The sequence below is a fragment of the Arctopsyche grandis genome, chromosome 5 (genome assembly GCF_051622035.1).
Source record: "Arctopsyche grandis isolate Sample6627 chromosome 5, ASM5162203v2, whole genome shotgun sequence".
NCBI classification, from domain to species: Eukaryota; Metazoa; Arthropoda; class Insecta; order Trichoptera; family Hydropsychidae; genus Arctopsyche; species Arctopsyche grandis.
The window spans coordinates 24,127,323-24,150,265 of NC_135359.1; the positions used below are offsets into that span (position 1 = coordinate 24,127,323).

At 33.9% G+C, this 22,943-nt stretch overlaps 1 protein-coding gene across 1 annotated transcript in view; it reads left to right on the top strand.

Annotated features, from left to right (window-relative positions):
* Positions 1-16,773, top strand: part of LOC143912380 (uncharacterized) — a 39,860-nt gene extending 23,087 nt beyond the window's left edge. The window contains exons 3-10 of the mRNA XM_077431660.1: positions 6,574-6,750; positions 6,845-6,957; positions 11,810-11,976; positions 12,066-12,149; positions 12,760-12,897; positions 14,475-14,650; positions 14,745-15,011; positions 16,453-16,773. Coding sequence (XP_077287786.1) covers positions 6,574-6,750; positions 6,845-6,957; positions 11,810-11,976; positions 12,066-12,149; positions 12,760-12,897; positions 14,475-14,650; positions 14,745-15,011; positions 16,453-16,773 — 1,443 coding nt within the window. The remainder of the gene's footprint in view (positions 1-6,573; positions 6,751-6,844; positions 6,958-11,809; positions 11,977-12,065; positions 12,150-12,759; positions 12,898-14,474; positions 14,651-14,744; positions 15,012-16,452) is intronic.
* Positions 16,774-22,943: the final 6,170 nt, after the last annotated feature.

Here is a 22,943-nt window from a genome sequence, read left to right on the forward strand (position 1 = left end):
GATTATTATAACAGATAATAATAATAGCAATGCAAAAAAAATAATAACAGCAAAATAATTAAAAAATAAAACAATACACAACAAAGTAAGTAAAATAATTCTAGATATAAATTCCATTCAGATTATTTTGAGGAAAACTTGCTTTTTCTACATAATGTACTGTGTACATATATTGATACAATAGTTTTCATAAATTAGCTAACTAGCTTAGCAAATAAATAAATTAATTTGTTTAAAATTTGATTTTAATGATTTTACATAAAATAATGATTAAATTCGAACGTCTAGATACAAATTTCCATTCAGATTATTTTGAGGAAAACTCGCTTTTTCTCGCTAAATGAGCCAACCAGCTTAACAAATTAATAAATTAATTTGTTTATAGTAAAAATATTATAAGAATAATAATTGGTGAATGTATTCAAATAAATAGTAATATAAGTTCAATATGAAAATTATATTTTCTACCAAATTCAAATAGAGCAGTTATGAGTTTAAGTAAAAAAACAATAACATAATATAAATATCAGTTTATCTTTATAATAAAATTTTGAATATAATATCTAATCTTTAAAGAATTTATTAATTATATTTTTTAAAATATAATACAAATCTGCTTAAACGAAACGATTCGATCTTCATTCAATTTGACATATTTGATGTGTATTTTATGTGATTTGTAGAAATAAAATAAAACATGTAATTACCATTTAAATAATATTCAGACGCATACACATACACGTTGACGTGGCGGTGCAAAATGCACGCAGGGGTGGCCCACCCAGCCTCCCACCCACCCTCCAGGGGGCATTCGCACCGCATCTCGGAGGCTCTGAAGGTCTCAACCGAGGACGCCAGGGGGGCCCGAGGGCGGCCTCGGGGGCAACTCGGGTGGGCGGAGGGGGCGGCGAGGGCGGACGGGAGCGGTTCACCCCCTGCGACCCCGGCACCCCTCCAAACCCCTCGCTCCTGCTCCCCTCCTCTCGCGTTTCCCGGCTTGGGCCCCGATGCACCACAGTGAGTTTTTCCTCGCGGACGCGCCACTTTCACCCGCCGACACTCGTCGTGGAAATTTTTGATTTTCACCCATCACCGACGCTCAAAGTCATCCTTTTCGATCGCATATTGTCGCGGTTCGATCTGTGATATTCTACATGTGATAGTTTCGTTATAAAGTGCCGTTTTTCGCCACACATTTCGACAAGATGCATTATTGGGTGAGATTTCCTCCATTAGCGGTGTGTTCTCGCGCGTACGTTCCGTTCGCTCATATCGATTTTCCGCAATTCGCTTTAAACGGGTTCGCCTTCGACGATTTCATTCCGTCAGATTTAAAAATATTTATAATTCACGTTTTAATTACACAACAATTGGACGAATTTGTGTCAAAAATTGTGAAAACTATTAAATACATTCATCTGATTTGTTTATATCGTACACAACTCATACACACATGTATTTTTTAATACGTTCGACATGCAGTTAAATTAAATATGTATTTATATGCTTGAATTGCAAGTGTTATAATAATATATCTATAAAATAATACTTTCATTTTAAATTGAAAAACACATATATATTTAGTGAATAAATTGTCTGTTTTATAGTGAGTGCTTTCTCTTCGTGTTTGGATCATTTATTATTTATGTTTTACGTGAAATTTTGCTATGGTTTTATTTTTCAACTGTTAAATAAATTAAATATATTTATAAAAATAATATTATTAAATTTTTGAGCGTGCATCGTTAGCGTTTTTGGTGTGCATATTCATGTATGCTAATTTGACTCTTGAAAACAGAGGGTGTCTGTATGAGCGTCTTCGATTTAATGGCAGGGGTTGTTACCCTCCCTTCCATGGAAAATAAAATTAACTCAATAAAAGTCGTTGCATACATATTTAGATAAAAAAAATAAAACTATACAAATAATTTGATTAATATTGTATATAACGTCAAATATTAAATACTTTTGATGAAACCTTAAATGAAAATGTAATGCACTTTTTTATTACGAATATTCTACATATACATATGTACATATATCATACATTTATAGTCATTGCGATAGTATCGCGATAGGGAATTGCAGGTGACGAATCAGTAGCGTGACATTACATCGTTAAAAGTTTGCTAAAATAAATGTATGCACTTTTAAAAAATTTGTACTTTTTTGATTATCAAATACTGCACCTAATAAATTGCTTATTTTAGTTTAATTAAATATACATTTTTTCATTTTTATTTTTAAAAATACTGCCTGCTGTTTTTAAGCGTACATTGTGTATGATATTATATATAAACTCTATCTTAAGATTTCTTGTGGAAATTAAATTACTAGAATTGCTTAATTTAACTTACAAAGATAAATTTATTCTATCGTTATAGTAATTCTCTTGTACATTTACTGTGGAATTAATTATAGTTTAGTTATGGTCATTTATAAGATTTTATACAAAATTTGATTTACAGTCACTTCACAATACTGTGAAGTGACTGTAAATCAACAGGCCAGTCAATATTGTGGTCAATAATGCTTGCAATATTCAATAACGTGCATATTATTATATATATGAGACATAATCTCAGATTGATTTGGACTTATTTTCATCCCCAATATGATTTACGAATGTATGTAGTTATCCGTCAAAAAATTATACTAATGTCAATCTTTCAAAATTGTATGCATTTAAGCATGCACTTTTTGTTTTTGCCAAATGATGTTTAGGCCTACGGAAAGGATATCGCTCCTATTAGGCCTGTTCGACCCGGGCGACCACCCCATTCGTTCGTAATTGCTCGACGACACGTGTACAGGGGATGGCAATAGTCGCGACAAGAAATGTGGGGGGTGCCCTTGTCGGCTCATGCGCATTGCCCCCTTCCCACCCTTCGTAGGCTCGGGGATGATGAGCCACTGCAGCCGAATCATTCCGATATCGGATTTTCACTTTCACCGGGTTGAATGCACTCGTGACGTCACTCGGCTACACCCTCGCTACCCTCTCTAACCCCCCATTATTGCCCCCTTGGGTAGAGCAGGGTTGTTTTCGAATGCTCACGCACAATCCGACAGTCGGTTCTCCCTCGAAGCAACCCCCATAAGCCTCCCGTATGTACCACTGCCCCCCGTTGTTGCCAAAATGAATGAATAGCTCTGCGTTTGAAAATAAACAATATTATAAATAGATGAAATGTGGGAAGGCTTTCGGAATTATTATTGGTGAAAATAAAATACTCATAGAAATTTACTCAAATTAAAAATAGACTACATACAACTGAAACTCAATTAATTTGATTCAATAATGATTTTACCACCAACAATAATTTCAATGTTTTTCAAACTCATCCCAATACGAATCACAATAGCATAAAAAAAAAGAATATTTCTTTCAAATAAAATAAAAGCATTTTAGTAAAAGCAATGAACCTGTATTCTTTTATTATTAAGGAAATTATTAATAGCTGTTCATTAATAATATGTATATGTTTTACGGAATTTAAGTATTTTAAGGTCTAAATTTGGGTCTCTTGGGTAATCAAAAAATAAACACGGTATTTGTGTTTATTGTTCTAATGAAAATATTCCTTAATATACATAATATATTCTATTAAAGTACATAATAAAATATTTCTCCATTAGGCACAGAAATATTAATATGAAGAAAATCATTCACACTTAAGGAAAAATATCTCAAATATAAAATGATCTATATATGTATATAAATATATGCGAAATTAATTACTCACTGTGTTTTTGTCATGAATGCAGACTGCAATAGAAAAAGCAAGATGTAAACATTGAATTTGCTGGAAAATCGAATATTTTTTGGGCTGCGACTAGTTTAAAAATAAATTTCAGGGTTTTGTTTATAAAAAAATCTCATTTTTTTCAACACAATCTATATATATAAAAGTAATACTCTAAATCCGGATATCTGGGTTGCCCTTTCGGGGTTCAAGGTTTCTCACCGTGACCTAGACTTTGAGGGAGGGCGGGGGGATGGAGAAGGTACTGAATGAGGATGAGAAAGAGGAAAGAGAAGCAGCTGAAATTAAATGAAATAATCGTTAACATTTACTAAAGTAGCATAATAATGTTTTACGTTGAATACAATGCTTCGCACTATTTGTTATAATTATATACATATGTACTCTATAAGTAAGTTTTATCATCAAACCAAAAATATTACATATAATAATTTAAATATTTTATAAATTAATTTATGTTTTCGCTTCTTCGAAGAGCACAACATACTCCATGTAATAGATTTTCCAGGTGTTTTCTTTTTGAACTACATACGTATGTATGTATGTACGTACATATATGTAATTTAGCACACGTGCAAGCTTCTGTGATTCCATTTTTTTGTAAATCTGAATCACTGAATCACGTTTTCATGGCTTAGGAAAAATGTGTGTGCGTTAAACCGCTCAGCAGATCAGACTAAAACTTTTTTGCATGTAATATAAACGATGAAATTCATACACTAATATTATCTCAACCGGAAGAGAACTTTCACTCTAGAGCAGCGGTTTCCAAACTTTATGCTACTACGCCTCCCTAAAAAAAATTTTTTTTCCACGCCTCCCTACCTTTTATTTTTTAATAGATATAATAATATAGACACGTTTTAAATAATAAACCTTTATTTAATTAAGACATATAAAAAACTCAAGTAAAAAAAAATGTATATAAAAAACTTTAGTAAAAAAACTATACTAAAAAAAACTCAAGTAAAATAAGTGTATATAAACAAATAATAAAATTATTAAAATAAAAAGGCAATTTAATCAATATTTCAACAACAAATGTACAAATGTGTGGGATTAAAATTTCAATCAAAATGATTTCAATGATTGGGGTTTCAATCAAAAAAATTTCAATGATTGGGGTTTCAATCAAAATTATGATCCCGGCTTAAACTAATGTAATTAAATATATTACTAAGAGGTATGGGCCGCTTTTAGATCATCACATACATACCAAGGCGGCCTTTTTTTTTTCTTCAAAAAAACTGTCTATTATATTAAAAATTTCAACGGATGTGGTCTTCCCAAGGATGTGGTCTTCCCAAGAATGTGTTTGCAAAATAATATATCTTCTAATATATTATTATCCGCGACATATCGAACATATGCAATTAAATGGGCATATTTAGCTAAAACAGAGAGTTTGCAAAGGCGCAATTTTTAAAATCTTCTTCTCCGGATAATTTTTTATAGGAATTAAATGTATATATAAAAATGAAAGAAAAATAAAAATAAAAATTCATGCATTGAATTTTTACTGTTAAGCTACGATATGAAGTTTTATTTATTTGTACATATTATGGTATGAAAATTATTTTTTTATTAAAAAGTTTTGGCGCCTCCCCTGGCATTAGTCCGCGCCTCCCCTGGGAGGCGCGCCTCCCAGTTTGGAAACCGCTGCTCTAGAGAACCGAAGCTTTTTATGTGTTTCTCAGAAACCTTTGGATAGATTGATCTAGAAGTTGAAGCTTAATACCAAATTATATTAAAAGTTCAGTGAAGACTCGTCTATTGGAAGTGGCCATTTACTCTAATTCGATTTTTCTTCTACAATTTTTTTCAAACTTTTAAATACATGCGATGTTAACGAAAAAATTCCAGTTTAATCCTTGTATCAATATCATGTCATAAATTTTTTATAAAATTATAATAAATTTGATAAACTGGAAGAAGGATTTTTCCCTCTGAGGATAGTCAAAAATGTTGTAACTACACGATTTTTTCCACACTACTGAACGTACAAATCTTTTATAATTTATTTTTCATTTTTATTTACTAACTTAGAGCTGATAGGGTTTTATTTAGAATTTCGTAAACCAGAAGTAGTATTTTTTAAAACAACATTTCATTACTTTATTTTGACCTTTTGAATTATTTGTATTAATTGTTATTAAAACATTTTCACAATGCATTCTAATAGCTACCGATTCAATGACTATCTATTTTAAAAATTATTTTTCTTTTACTTTATAATAAGTATTATCTTATTTTGATATTAGTGTTTACAGCAATATGAAAATAGCTTAAAATACTATGTATTTGTTTATTGAACACTAGTGGTTTTACCCGGCTTCGCTCGGTATTTGTAATATGAACCGCTTAAACATGGCTAATCTAATAGTTAACATTTTAATAAATTTATTTAAATAGTTTTATATTTAAATTTTCGATTTTATTAAATTTGACGTCACGGATTCTACACCTTACAAAGTCTCTTTCGAAATTATATATTACATTAACAAAAGCTTCGTTTACTAGTCATTCACGAAACTTCATGCATTTGTAGTATAAATTTGACGCAACACTGCGGACTCACAGTAAGTTACCAATGCATCCGACCATTGCTATTAAAAAGCTTAATTATTGAAAATATTACTTTTACTTATATAAGAGAAAATCTCAAATTTAAGGCGATTTTTCCTTAGTGTTGCGACTATTACTATTATTATACGTATGTATGTATGTATGTCCATACATAGTTCTAAATCTAAACATGGCACGTCATTTGTGGAATAAAACGATTTTATATTTCTCGAATTTTCAGGATGGAACTGTCAACATGGAGAAAATGACTGAAGCCCAAAAAACAGCATATTTGGAAGCTCACGTGGCTGTTCAGCAGCACATGGCAGCCGCTGCTCACGCGGCTAGGAGGGAGGTTCCCCCTGCACCCCCAGCACACCACCACCATCAGTACAGCGCAGTCGGATCACCCATCAAGGTTACACACACCACCCACCCACCCATCTCACCTACCCATCCACACCCCCCCACAGCTGAACCTGACATTTCATTATCGATGTTTCGAAATTTAGGTACCGCAAGTCAGCTCGAGCACAGGTGCGACCGATAGCACATTCACAGTACCGGACGATGTCGGATTGGGCTATGAAGGAGGTGTCAGAGTACTACAAAGCTTGGGAAGCTGGTAAGATCGCTTTATATCATCTGTATACTCGTATATATAAAAATTAATATTTTTCTATTTTTCTGTCACGTATGTATATGTTCCTATACCATTCAACCGATTGCGATGAAACTTACAAGAGTTATTGTGTGCATGTCCGCGATGGTTTCTGTAAAAAAAATCCCCAAAAACGGGAACGGGAAAAACGGGAATGAGTGGCATTGCATGGCAAATAATTTCAAATCAGTTCACAACCTACGCTGTTAGGGTGAAATAAACAAACAATTGAATAATTGAAAAAGTGTTCGCCGCCTTCTATTGTTTTTTTTTTTAGTCAAGTCAAGTTAAGTTCGCCGCCTGCGTTTTTCCGACAGATGGGAACGGAAACGAGAACGGGAACGGAAACGGGAAAAACGGGAATGAGTGGCATTGCATGGCAAATAATTTCAAATCAGTTCACAACCTACGCTGTTAGGGTGAAATAAACAAACAATTGAATAATTGAAAAAGTGTTCGCCGCCTTCTATTGTTTTTTTTTTTAGTCAAGTCAAGTTCAGTTCGCCGCCTGCGTTTTTCCGACAGATGGGAACGGAAACGAGAACGGGAACGGAAACGGGAAAAACGGGAATGAGTGGCATTGCATGGCAAATAATTTCAAATCAGTTCACAACCTACGCTGTTAGGGTGAAATAAACAAACAATTGAATAATTGAAAAAGTGATCGCCGCCTTCTATTGTTTTTTTTAATCAAGTCAAGTTAAGTTCAGTTCGCCGCCTGCGTTTTTCCGACAGATGGGAACGGAAACGAGAACGGGAACGGAAACGGGAAAAACGGGAATGAGTGGCATTGCATGGCAAATAATTTCAAATCAGTTCACAACCTACGCTGTTAGGGTGAAATAAACAAACAATTGAATAATTGAAAAAGTGATCGCCGCCTTCTATTGTTTTTTTTAATCAAGTCAAGTTAAGTTCAGTTCGCCGCCTGCGTTTTTCCGACAGATGGGAACGGAAACGAGAACGGGAACGGAAACGGGAAAAACGGGAATGAGTGGCATTGCATGGCAAATAATTTCAAATCAGTTCACAACCTACGCTGTTAGGGTGAAATAAACAAACAATTGAATAATTGAAAAAGTGTTCGCCGCCTTCTATTGTTTTTTTTAATCAAGTCAAGTTAAGTTCAGTTCGCCGCCTGCGTTTTTCCGACAGATGGGAACGGAAACGAGAACGGGAACGGAAACGGGAAAAACGGGAATGAGTGGCATTGCATGGCAAATAATTTCAAATCAGTTCACAACCTACGCTGTTAGGGTGAAATAAACAAACAATTGAATAATTGAAAAAGTGTTCGCCGCCTTCTATTGTTTTTTTTAATCAAGTCAAGTTAAGTTCAGTTCGCCGCCTGCGTTTTTCCGACAGATGGGAACGGAAACGAGAACGGGAACGGAAACGGGAAAAACGGGAATGAGTGGCATTGCATGGCAAATAATTTCAAATCAGTTCACAACCTACGCTGTTAGGGTGAAATAAACAAACAATTGAATAATTGAAAAAGTGTTCGCCGCCTTCTATTGTTTTTTTTAATCAAGTCAAGTTAAGTTCAGTTCGCCGCCTGCGTTTTTCCGACAGATGGGAACGGAAACGAGAACGGGAACGGAAACGGGAAAAACGGGAATGAGTGGCATTGCATGGCAAATAATTTCAAATCAGTTCACAACCTACGCTGTTAGGGTGAAATAAACAAACAATTGAATAATTGAAAAAGTGTTCGCCGCCTTCTATTGTTTTTTTTAATCAAGTCAAGTTAAGTTCAGTTCGCCGCCTGCGTTTTTCCGACAGATGGGAACGGAAACGAGAACGGGAACGGAAACGGGAAAAACGGGAATGAGTGGCATTGCATGGCAAATAATTTCAAATCAGTTCACAACCTACGCTGTTAGGGTGAAATAAACAAACAATTGAATAATTGAAAAAGTGTTCGCCGCCTTCTATTGTTTTTTTTAATCAAGTCAAGTTAAGTTCAGTTCGCCGCCTGCGTTTTTCCGACAGATGGGAACGGAAACGAGAACGGGAACGGAAACGGGAAAAACGGGAATGAGTGGCATTGCATGGCAAATAATTTCAAATCAGTTCACAACCTACGCTGTTAGGGTGAAATAAACAAACAATTGAATAATTGAAAAAGTGTTCGCCGCCTTCTATTGTTTTTTTTAATCAAGTCAAGTTAAGTTCAGTTCGCCGCCTGCGTTTTTCCGACAGATGGGAACGGAAACGAGAACGGGAACGGAAACGGGAAAAACGGGAATGAGTGGCATTGCATGGCAAATAATTTCAAATCAGTTCACAACCTACGCTGTTAGGGTGAAATAAACAAACAATTGAATAATTGAAAAAGTGTTCGCCGCCTTCTATTGTTTTTTTTAATCAAGTCAAGTTAAGTTCAGTTCGCCGCCTGCGTTTTTCCGACAGATGGGAACGGAAACGAGAACGGGAACGGAAACGGGAAAAACGGGAATGAGTGGCATTGCATGGCAAATAATTTCAAATCAGTTCACAACCTACGCTGTTAGGGTGAAATAAACAAACAATTGAATAATTGAAAAAGTGATCGCCGCCTTCTATTGTTTTTTTTTTAGTCAAGTCAGGTTAAGTTCGCCGCCTGCGTTTTTCCGACAGATAAGAACGGGAACGAGAACGGGAATGGGAACGGGAATTGCATGCGTTATTGTGGCATTACAACGCATGCCGGGTTCAGCTAGTCTATATATATAAAATTAAATGTCTGTTTGTCTGTCTGTCTGTCTGTCTGTCTCGTATAGGCTCCTAAACCACTCAACCGAATACGATGGAACTTTCAGGATTTGTTAAGTAGCTTACTGTGAAAAAAACGGGAAAAAATCTCTTATTAATAATATTCGTAATTACGATTTTACCGATGCGAAAGTTTGAAGCGCCATTGTGTAGGCAAGGAAATGTGTTCGTTGGTAATCACGTTATCAGTTGGTTTATGACGACACGGCGTTGAAGAGACGTTAGTGGAGCTGCAACCATCACTTGAAACGGGAACTGGAATTTCATGCGTTATTGTGGCATTGCAACGCATGCCGTGTTCAGCTTGTACTATATAAATTCCGGGGACAGACAGTAATCTTGGAAATTCTAGAGTCCCACTTTGGCCAAGTCTACTCCGGCAATTACGCTATTTACAAATGTATGATGTAAAATTTATGCCGATGGAGCACCTGTAGAGTTGTTATTTTGATTGAAGGTCGTTTTGTAATTTCCACTCTGGAAACGACGTGGAACGTTGTTTTATTCAATTTATTATGCACGTACCGCAATTTCTTCGAGTTTCTCGCCTAGATTTCTCAGCCTTCTTTTCAATTGTCGACTCGGTTATTCAATTTAAATGTCACGGACAATTTATCTTTCAAGGTTCTCTCTAGGTTCAATTTCCACTTCATTGAGTTCTAAATAGCTACAAGGGTAGCTTAATGGGGATACCTATATAATTAATTAATATAAGCTTATATCGTGGGGCTGTTTTGTATTTATATTTTTGTTGGTTGTGGATGCAAGATATTGCCTTCTATCAGTGGCGTAACTAGGAAAATTGGGTCTGCATGCAAATGTTGGAAAAAGGCCCCCATTAGTAATTTTGTTATTAAAATGAAATTGGTAATTAGCTCACATAATTTAAATGTTCTTTTTTCCTCGCCTTCAAAGTCGCAAATTATGCAATTACATCTTTCAAAGACATTTTATTTTAACATCGTTTTTATAGATATGTAATTGCAGACAATTATTATTACTATATCAATACGGAAAACTATTGATTGTCGTGAGAAGGAGTACAGATGGGTGAAAATTCGACACGCAATGTGTTGCGTATCAAATTTGGAGCATAAATATTTAAATAGTATTTTTTATTAGTCATATGAATAATTTTAATTAAAAAAATTTCTAGTATTTTTATTTGAAAACCTTTTGGGCCCTTAAATCTAAAAGGCCTGCATATACCGCATGCTCGTGCGTAATAGTACGCGCCTGCCTTCTATGTATTCTGTTATTTGATATTTTTTCCTCATATTCATTTTTATTTAATATTTTTCTTTATCATATTTTTATCAGTTTTTGCTTTTTAATTTTATTTTTATGTATTTCTTTCTTGTTTTCTTTTGTTGGCCATTGTGGTGCATTAGGTTCTTCTTATAATGTCACAATGGTCCACAACTATAAAATAAAATCACGTCAAAGGAAATAAAATAACCAGCAACGTAGCTCAGTGGTTGACGTACATATGTACATATAATGCATGAGTTCAATCCCTGGCCCGGTGTTACTGGCCAGAGCTTGGATATGTGTATGTGACTCCAGATCGATCGTTTCCTATCAGAGTTTGCCAATTTATCTGGTTGCATTGTTGATTCCAAACAAATTGGCAACCTGCCTTCATTTTTCACCATTATAATTTCAAATTTATAGTATAATGTTATAAATTAACAAAAAGTGCACATGTACAAATTGAGCCATAGCTGTAACTTTGGGTAAAGTCCGCAATGGCACCATGGTAAATATTGTTTTAAAAAATATAAAAATATCGTTCAATTCTGAATGATATGAGGCTCATTTAACTTCCTCACTGGTTTTAAATTTTCTTTTGACGAACTGCTGGGAAGATATTGATGAGATTTTACCACCTTTATGCTATCGATTATTAATTTTTTTTATTTGGTCTATATAAGTAAATATACAAAAATCACTGAACGAAGTACTCTATCCAAGACTCTTGACTACTACATACCAAAAATTAAAAATTTGAATCATCGTGAAGTTTCATTTTACAAAAACAAGATTTTTTTCTTCAAAGGTCTCCAGAAGTGACGTCAAATATTCCTCGACCAAATTTAATACCATTCACCGAACCGTATGCTGAAGGCGGCTCTATGAACCCAGCCAGTAGATTAAAAGCTCTACAAGGAGGCTCTCACAGAAAACACAGTTCAAATCCCAAACCTACTAGTTCAAATAACGACGGTACCAAAATCAATAAAAAAAAACAGCAACAACACTTAATTTTTAATAAAAAGTATACGAAATTGACAAGTTTTTGATTGATTTTATAGGAAACAAAGCATTCGAATGCACGGTGTGCGGAAAAGGATTAGCCAGAAAGGACAAATTGACAATCCATATGCGAATTCACACAGGTAATAGCGAAAATCGTTTGATTTACTCTTTTTTTTTTAACATAAATATATATGTATATATGTATATACATGTATATATATGTGTGTGTATATATATGTACATATATATATGTATATATACATAGGGGACAAGGCATTTGAATGTACAGTATGTGGCAAAGGAATGGCCAGAAAGGACAAGTTAACTATTCACATGAGGATTCACACAGGTAACACTATGATTGTAACAAATATTTTTACACATACTGTATGTTATTATGAAAAATATATATATGTATATACACACCCAAGTCAATCGAATGTACTCGTATTATAAATGTGTAGCCGTACAGTAAAAATCCAAATTTCGATCCTATTTCAATTTTTTTGTATTTAAATTTTTTTATTCAATGAATTTTGTATTTTTACTCGTACCTGTATAATCTAAATTTGAATGTATAGATAAGTCGAATTTTTCGTGTCTGATTACATAGTCAACATTATCAGTCAAAGTACGGCGTAATATCGATTTATGTACACATTTTCATTTATATTTTACCGTTTCTCAACTTTGAGGGATTCCGGGGTGAGCCTAAGGTATATTATAATTATTTGTGTTTTATGTTCGCAGGTGAAAAGCCATATGTTTGTGAGGTATGCAATAAGGCTTTCGCTCGCCGCGATAAGTTGGTATTGCATATGAACAAACTAAAACACCTCACTCCGTCTAATATTGCACCACTTGGCAAGAGATCAATTACCGTAGCACGTAAGTCATATAATATATATACAAACATATGTATGTACGTACGCGAATAAATCAACAATATGTATATGTATGTATATATATGGTATGTAATGCGATTCATATTTATCCCGTTGTGGAAAATTCACGTTTTGCTTTCTGCAGTCATTGTGTGATGCAGACAAGTAAAGCGATTTTCTTCAAGACTCGCATAAATGTCGGTCGCATTATTGCGGAAATGCTATGGTAAAATTTTGTCCCACAAACACACAACTCACACTACAAAAGGTTCAAATTAATTAAAAAATGGGTATACTTATTTCAATTTTATTTGTATTTAATTTTTTTTGGTTATTTTCTTACACAATGGAAAAGAAATTGAATGTGGAATTCTTTAATATGAAACATATACATATATAGGAGCTAATAATTAGTCACGCTAAGCATAATGCGAATGATTTAAACACGACAATAGACCATTGCGTAATAAGAACTTTTACTTAGAAATGTACCTACTTGGTGAGCGAGTCAGCAATTGCTGACCGGTATTATTTCAGCTATAAAAATGTAAATGCCAATTCAAAATAAATCAAATTTTGCAAAAATCTTGTCGACTTTCAGATCTTATCAAAATCTTTCATAAATACATAAGCGCTAAATTTGAACATTAGTAAATAGAAGCACTGTTTGAATGGTTTCAGAGCCTGCCCCCCTTTAAATTTTTTAATTTTATATTGAAGACAAATATATTAAGACAAAACAAAAAAATATAATTTTTTATTCAAAATTTATATTTTTTACGCACGTTTTATGCGTAAAAATGAATAAAATACGGATAACTGTGAATAAATTCGGTAATGATGACATTAATTTATATTTAACAATAAATTGAAGAATTTTATAGAATGACATCTACTTTGGAATATGATTGGTTAAGATATTTAATTTCGTAAAGCAAATCCATCCCTGATATATGTATATGTATATATTGGGTCTACGTGACTTTTGCGTTTTCTGTAATTTAACATTCTGTCAAATCACGGAGACCGGTATATATTATATATATACATACATATGTTTCAGTGGTATTTTATATAAAATACAATTCTAAATTACCATTTGTACCGACGACAGTTTTTCTGTTTTACTTCATTCATACGTGAGTCGTTGATATTTGACAGTAAAATAAAAATGGTGGCGCCTCGCCGTGCCCCTTGTCTGTGGCGCCCTAGGCACATGCCTAGTCTGCTGCTCCTTTGAGCCAGCCCTGTATATAATACTAGAATTTTACCCGTTGATGTCTCAATATTACATTATACGTACATATAATTGTCCGTACATGAGCCCAATATACAGTTGAAAATCAAAATTATTAGTGACATCTATCGGATGATTTTCATATTATTAGAAAAGTTCAGAACTCTGCCTGTTATCTGAATTATACAATTAAATCCACAACATACATACTGGACTTCGGCAAATACATGTGAATTTAATGATAGATTGTTTTATAAATCGAATCGGACGTACATTTTTGAATATTATATTAGCTAATTTTATACAAATGACCAGTTTCTAAAGCATTTTGCTGTCTGTGACAGCAATTAAAATAGATGATGTAAAGCCTTTGAGTATGAACCATGGGAGCGTCAAGCAGCAGCAGCAGCAGGAAGACACGAAACCGAACCCTGCGGAGATGGGAGGATCCGGAGCTGGAGGTCAGGGTCAGCAGCACGGCACCAACAACAACACCCATCATCAGCACCAGCAGCTGCAGGTAAATATTTTGAAGATCGAGACGACGTGTCGACGGTTGGAACTCGTCAATCGTAAGGATGGGATTATACAAATGTAAGTTCTTTCTGTTCTAGCAATCTGGACTGCACCATCACGCCGGCAGCAACTCAATGGTGGTGAGCTGGTCGTGCGAGCTCTGCGGTAGGATGTTCTCTACCAGAGACGAATGGACGGCGCATGCCAAGTCTCATCTGGGGGACAAGATGGTTTTGGGGTCGTCGGGGGGCGGGGGAGGGGGCGGAGGAGGTGGGAATCCGCCCACCTCCGCTAACTCGGCCACCAACAACACCGGACAGGACAACAAGATGCAGACACAGCAAACACAACAGCAAAATCATCAGGTAGAAAGGATGAGCCTGCTTATCGATATAAGGCTCAAAAGACAAATACAATAAAACTGTATGTGTTGATTAGACTAGGAAGTAATTTTATTTATATTTTGGTAGCTTTGGACTCATTGCTGTAAGTCATTGGTTAAAACCAAAAAAAAAGCCAATTTAAAATAATACTGTGGCTATAGATTAAAAGTTTTATAATTTCATTCGAAATTAATACTACCTAATATTCCTCTTAACAATTCATTCCATTTGTAAAGGCCTGCCCTCACTCCTCAGAAAAGTGCGCAGAAGCCACAGTCAGTCTAAGGTAGAATCACACAGGAAGGAACATGTTTTTTTTTTTTTTTTTTTGATAATTTTAAACATGCGAAAAAAATGTGGCATGCCTTGCAAATATTCATGGCACGCCCAGCACACACCGTCCCAAAATCACCCACTGGAGTGTTTTCGGTAAAACTTTATCCTTGTATTTATCCTTGCTTGACAGTGATCAATAACGGTGTATCCCATATTTAAAGAAATATCGAACCCGCACAGCGGGGAGTCAAGCATACGACGTGCCGTTCTTCCCTGTGTGATTTCGCCCTAAGGTTCTAACATGCGCACCAATTCTGAAGAGTGGGGGGTGGGCTTTAATAAATGAAATGACATCTACCTACCAAATTGTTTTCTTTTCTTATTTCCTCCCAAAAAACAATGAAAACCTTATATTTAGTAAATTTCCAAGACTTTTCTTGGTTGCTTGATAAATATCTAAAATTTTTGTCATTGAAAAAAGGGAAATTTGATTTAAAAGAAATGTTAGCATTGGTAATTAAACAGGTTAATTTTAAAGGAATAAATTATTTATTTTGGCCAATTTGCACAGGTCAAAACGAACAGGAATGCATCCATTGGCGTAACCAATCATAAGTGGTCACACGAGGTCGAGATGAACATTCTGCACCACTGGGCCTTCTGAATTTGTGGGTCCGTGCTTTTTAGAACTTCGATTACTGATCTATTATTGACCTCTAATTCCAAATAAAAATTATAAAGTAAAATCTTAAATATTGTATTGCATAAGATTTTGGAACTGGGGGTTGTTTAAGTTATGTTCTTTTTCACCCAAAGTAAGCCATTCGTTAGATAATTCTCTTTTGTAACAAATATGGTTTTTTGTGAAGTGGTACACGCCAAATCTTCTTTATTTCACCATTTGGATCCTATACAAAGAATCTGATTACATTCACAAAATAGAGCCATTTCCGAGCTTTTGGCATTGGTTTAATGTATTCTGAACGTTCTTTGGATGGACTCCAAAGGGTGAGATACGATATGACGCATACTGCTGCATCGGTCTCGATTTAAATCGATTAATGTGTGTCAATACTTATTGCAATGGAATTCGTTCGAAAGAAGTGCATAAAAATGAATTGAAACCAGAATGCTATGGATGTTTCAGGACAAACTGCAGCTGCTGCACCAGCACAACCAAGGTCAGCAGGCGCTGCTGAATGGGCATTCGTTAGGGTTGGCAGCTGGTGGTGGTGAGCAAGCGGCAGCCTACTTCCCAGCTGGCACACCCTACGGGGGATTGCACCATGCTCCAGCCCATGCACACCATCATGGACACCATCTGTGCCTGATGTGCCGCCAGGAGTTCCAGGGCAAGGCAGAATTCATGTTCCACGTGCGAGGACACTTCGAGGGCAAGGTGTCTGATCTCACAGCCGCTGATATGCTCGCACGCAGCCTCATGGACAACTCAGGTCTTTGCACGTAGGTCGCGCCCAACGACCCGCTCCTATTCGAACCCTTCGTACCCTCATAGCGATCGTCCCCCGCCAGAGTCTATTTTTTAAACGAGAACAGATGACAGTGGAAGACGATATACACGAATACCCCCGTGTACGAAGTGGAAATGTAATCAAACTCAAACACTACCTGTCTGACCCTTGCAGAAGAGTCTAGAGGTCTGGGTTCACTTTTAGCGACACTCCATAAATCTTTTCTGGTTTCTGGATCATTTCTTCACCAAGACCCGGGCCACACCGTGCAATTTTGTCAGCCGACTAGTTGCGCGACCAGAAAAAATGTATGGAAATGTGAGCAACAAAGAAGTTGACGGGTGTGGCATGCCCCATCTAACTGCATACATTGGTCTGGTCGCCCTCAACCAAGTCGCTCGCAAGTCGCAAGGTGTGGCCCGGCTCTAAGCATTCAGGAGGTGTAACAATTCGGGTCAAACTTCTAAATGTTGCAACTTTCCGAGTGTATATAACGAGAAAGTGAGCTGGATTTGAGGTAATATTATATTTATGACGCGGCATGATGTCGTGTCGCCAAAAGTGTACCTTGACTTAACACGTGTTTGATTTTGCGAAACTTCGTATGGATTTTGGGGTATTTTTGTATGTATATCGAAAATCCAGTGCACTGCGAACAATGAACAAGTGTTTAAATGGTGTAAATATTATAATTAGCATATGCTGCGCGATTCACACATACATATATTTTTGTTAGACGAGAAAAGTTAGAAGAAAAATCGGAGCTTTTCTTTGACACGATTTTACTGGTCCGGCCTTTTCTGCTTATTTAGATGAGATGCCTTAAATCGGTGTGGACGGTAAATATTTGCTGTAAAGAAGCGATGAATTTTTTCAGTGCGATTTACATAATATACTTTATTTCGTCTGAAAGTTGTGACGTGCGAGCTTTCAGCGTATCGTCTTAAGAATATTTTCACGGAGCCATCCTTCTATGATACAATAACGCATTTGTAAATCGATCGTACTTTAATTGTAACTAAAATTAAACTATTCGTCATAACGATTTAATTTAGATTAAATGTGTCTAATGGTATGTGATCGGAAGCACTTTTCGATCGATCTTATTAATTCTCAACACGTGGTGACGTGTTACTACTCTATATATATATATATATATATATATATATATATATATATATATATATATATATATATATATATATATATATATATATATATATATATATATATATATATATATATATATATATATATATATATATATATATATATATATATATATATATATATATATATATATATTTGATAAATTAAAACTTAAATATAAAGTGATTGTTGAATCTGCGACAAATCATTTGTGTTCATTCTCCTATTAGATATTCGTAAGTGGAATAAAATTTTTTAATATGCACAAGGAAATGGACAAACTTTTAAATATGAAATCAAAACAGTTACTGTGTAAATATTACAAATTCGGGCTATTTTATCAAAAGAAAATGAAAAAAAAAATGTAAGAATATTAACTTAGTCGATGTTATAAATATGTAAAATTAAATTTGTTTTCAAAAATGTAATGTGATTGTCTTAGTAAATTATTTATTTTTTTAAATTATGCTCTTGCGGCCATGTATATTATAATTATTAGTTTTTAGGTCTAAGCATATAATCTCGAATAATAAACACATAAAAATAAAGTTAAATTAAGCCAAAATAATGTATTTATGTCGAGAATTATTTTTTTAATTTCGACGAGACAACTTGTTGCTATTGTAGAGTTGCCTTTCTCTTACGATTTCTAGAGTTTTTAACATCTATCGATTGTTCGAATTCATTGATTTTGTGAAATATATAAAATATTTCCTAATAAAAATATTGGCGTTTATTTATAGCCAATATTTTTTTGTTTAAAAAAGTAAACGCCATAATATTTTCTATTATTATTATATTAACATGTATTTTGTAGTTGATTTAAGTATATGTTGTGTTGGATTGTATAATAATTATATTCTAATAAGGACAGACATTGAGATCAGTCTGTTATCTCTGAAAGATAGGTGGGGACGAGTTTGCAATAGTAGAAAAGTAAATAATGCTTATCAAAATTGACTTTATATAGTCTGAGATAAATAGTTGAAGATTTTAAATCTAGTCAAATGTGAATGGAGTTTAAGAAGGATTGTAAGAGAAAAATATAATTGTGCCAGTTTAAAAATAGATAACGTGTTTGTTGAATTACTGTATATTTTTTAAATTAAACAGTGCACTATTGGCGAAAGTGTTGAAATGACAAATCAATCATATTTTTAGTATTCTAATAGGATATATTGAACGAATTATATGATATAAATGAACATAAACCTTGAATTCTATTAATTTCATTAAAACATGAGTATTGAGTAATTATTCAACTAAAACTTAATGTTAAATAAATTTAATGCTTGAAAAAATATTGTTTTCTATTACAAACTATTTTCATATCAAATGATTAATTTTATAACCATCACGTAACGCAATAATAAGTAGAATCGAAACATTTTTGTGCAAAATAACTTTGTTAATAATAAAAATTGGATATATTCAAAAATATCTATGCATGAAAGGTAACATGTACTATTGTATTAATAAGACTTAGCATATTGTTGTTGTAAATTATTTTTGTTAGTTTGTATAATCGATAGACTGTATAATTAGGAGAAATGATGTACACCATCAGTAAGTAGTTCTAATAAATATTTAAAATAAAAATTGATTTATTTATTTATTTATATCCTCCATTGTGTTTCCTTGTTGTAAATACATGCATACGTATGTATGTATGTACATATGTAATATGAAAATAAAATCATTTAAAAGAATTTAATTTTGAATAAGTGGTTTCGTTCCGGTGCCAAAACTCGACGGAAACATTCACTTATTGTAATTGATAATACTCACGTAGTGCAAAAAAACTACTAACAAAAATGGCCAAAACGTTGATCGAGTGATTTTAGCTTTATTTAAGTGCAACAGACCAGAGTGCAGCCGTCCCCGTTGCTCATTCGAATGCTCAACTCTCTTTTTCAGTTTGTCCGACACTTTCTTGGCGTTTGACGCGAATCCGACACTCCTCCGGTCGATGAAAATAATCAGCCTCTAAGTCTAAATTGGCAATAGTGAAAATGTATTCGGGAGCTAAAATATATTGTCCCGTTAAAGTGGAGAGTTCCCTGTTATCCGTGTGTGCTCGAGTGTTTCAGTGTTTTTCGTGAAAAATGAATGATTTTCATATTATGGCACTCTGTGATTCGTTTTTGGTGAATCGATGAACCATCAAAGTGCAAACAGGCGAATCGATCGTCAGGATGTAATGAGATTGCGCATTATTAAAATCAAGGTAAGTTCAATTCGATGTGCAATTTTATATTTATTTTAATTGGAAATGTTTCCAGTTCATTTTAGTGTTATTTGTGCAATAAAGTAAAATGTGAAATATTTTATGAATCTTCTCTATTTAAATAAAATTAAAAATTATAAGGTTATAAATATTATTATTTCTATTACATGTAAAAAAGATTTAATCCGATTAAGTTAGCGGTTTGGGAGATAATCGAATTCAAAAACTTAAAAAAAAGAGTACACCTATAAGGGGAGGTACCATTTCCGGTCAACTTAAAAATTTGAAAAAAATTTACATCGTGTCGATAAGAATTTCAGTAACCGATACTAAGTTTCGGTTCGATAGGATTAACGGTGTTCAAAAAATCCCTAAAATACACAGACACACCGACACACACACACACACACACATTTTTTCTAGATCATGAAAACGTGATCAGTAATCGATTCTGAGTTCGTATCAGTCAAAATCTCGAGTTCGAATTTTTGCATGATAACAAAACTTCATCTATTGTTACTACGTACATACATACATACATAGGTAAAGTAAAAAATGGATACATGAAGTTTATCAATGATTAAATACGAAATATATTAAATCAATATTATACGTATTTAAAATCAAACGAAAAAACCAGGTTATTAGAAAGAAAAATATGTCAAATATACATATGTATAATAAAGATATGTTGAGGATTAAAAAAGATTTTTGTATGTAAGTTGTTCGGAGAGATTTAATATATTTATAAATAGTATATATTAAACATATATGTATGTATATATATTATGTATGTACGAATGTATTTATAATTCTCTGAAAATATTGTTATAAAAGTAGTTCAAATTTAAACCACCAGATGACGCTGAATTCTGGGTTGATGAAAATATCTACATACATACTTATGTACATATGTAGTTGTAACAACATATGTTCAAGAAAGTCGATGCCACTGTTCTCTTTCTTCTAAAAGTGCTCTAGAATCGCTCATGAGATTTACCGTTGCTGAATGCAATCAAATTTGAATGAAATGCAATCCAAAACTTGTAAACAATAATTTTGTGGATGAATTAAAGTTTTGGCATAATAAGTGACTTGACCTATTATAATTTATCATTTGGATTTAATGTCGTTACATGACAATACTATACTGATGATTGACAATATCACTGTACACAATTAAGGAACTGAAGAAATCATAGTAAATAGTCATTTGAATTTCAAAGTAATTGTTGATATCTAATGTTGTTTTTAGAGTGAAAAAAATGACTAGATATCGGTGTTGAATTCTTTAATATACACATATTTAGGAATATCTTTTATGATTGACTGTTAAAAAGAACAGTTCTCAAATTGTCACCATTTTCAATTTCAATTTCAGCAGTTTTCTTATGTCAGTAATGAGAAAAAGACAAATATATAAACAGTAGCGTAACTAGAAAAATTCAGCCCGCATGCAAATGTTAACAAAACCCCCCCCCCCCCTATAGTATTTTTCTTATTAAAATTAACTCACATTGTTCAAATGTTCTTTTTCATCGCCTTCAATGTCGCAAATTCTACAATTACATCTTTCAAAGATATTTTAGAAGATTCTTCATGTTCAATCGATAATATTGCTATTTCATTGAGCCAGTTGAGTTAACTCATTTGATTTCTTTTATAGTAATTCATTAATTTGAAAAAAAAAAACACTATAGTAAATCACGTTATCAAACATTTCATTTAAGATAAAATGACTATCCGAAAATCTCGAACGATGTCAAATACGAGAACGTGTGTCTATCGTTTCTGAAAGAAAACTGAAGATTCACAATACAAAAATTAAACGAAAATATTTTACTATCCTTTATTTTTTTTAAATTTAACATCGAGTTTATAGATCATTGCAGACAATTGTTATTACTGTACCATAACGGAAAACTATTAAATGTCGTTAGAAGGAGTACAAAATCGTAAAAACCCGACACGAAATTCAGGTATAAACTTTTAAATAGTGCTTCCATTAGTCTTTAAATTTTATGACTTCTTTTTATTAAAAAAACCTTTGGGGCCCCTAAATAGAAAAGGCCCACATGTACCGCATGCCCTTGTAGCATAGTAGTTACACGTCTGTATAGAAACAAAGATAACGTCTCAGACAGTGGCGTGCGGTGAAATTCTCTCTCTTTTTGTAATACAGCCTTACTTAATATGCACAAGCAGGATATAAGGGGAACGGGTCTACGTGACGAGACAGAATGTTAAATTACAAAAAACACAAATATCGGAAGGCAAAGATCGAAAATCGAAAGATCTTAAGTCGAAAGATCAAAAAAAAATGGTGCATGGTAAACGGTATATACTCACGTACATACTCACTTAATTTGCGCGAGCAGGATACAACAGGAACAAGAGGAACATGCTTTTTCCTCCCGTATTCTGCGCGCGCACATTAATACGTTGTCTCGTCACGGAGACCGAAGGGGAACAGGCTGCTACTCTTGTATCCTGCTCGCGCACAATAAGTAAGGCTGTACGATAAAAAGAGAGAGAATTTCACCGCACGCCACTGGTCACAGATTTACATACATTGCGTATCAGTGAACCACTTTTGTCGTAAACATGAGCCTTGCATTCGTAAATAATTCTGTATTCACATCCATTATTATGTTAAAAAATAAAAACGCGATTTTAATGCAAAATTGGAGTCAGAGTCGCTTAATTTTTAACCGATTCCAATTCCAAACGATTTCAAGTTTCAAAGTGAGCAGGCTGGAAATGAGTCGAACTCGATAGCCGTTCGTTCGT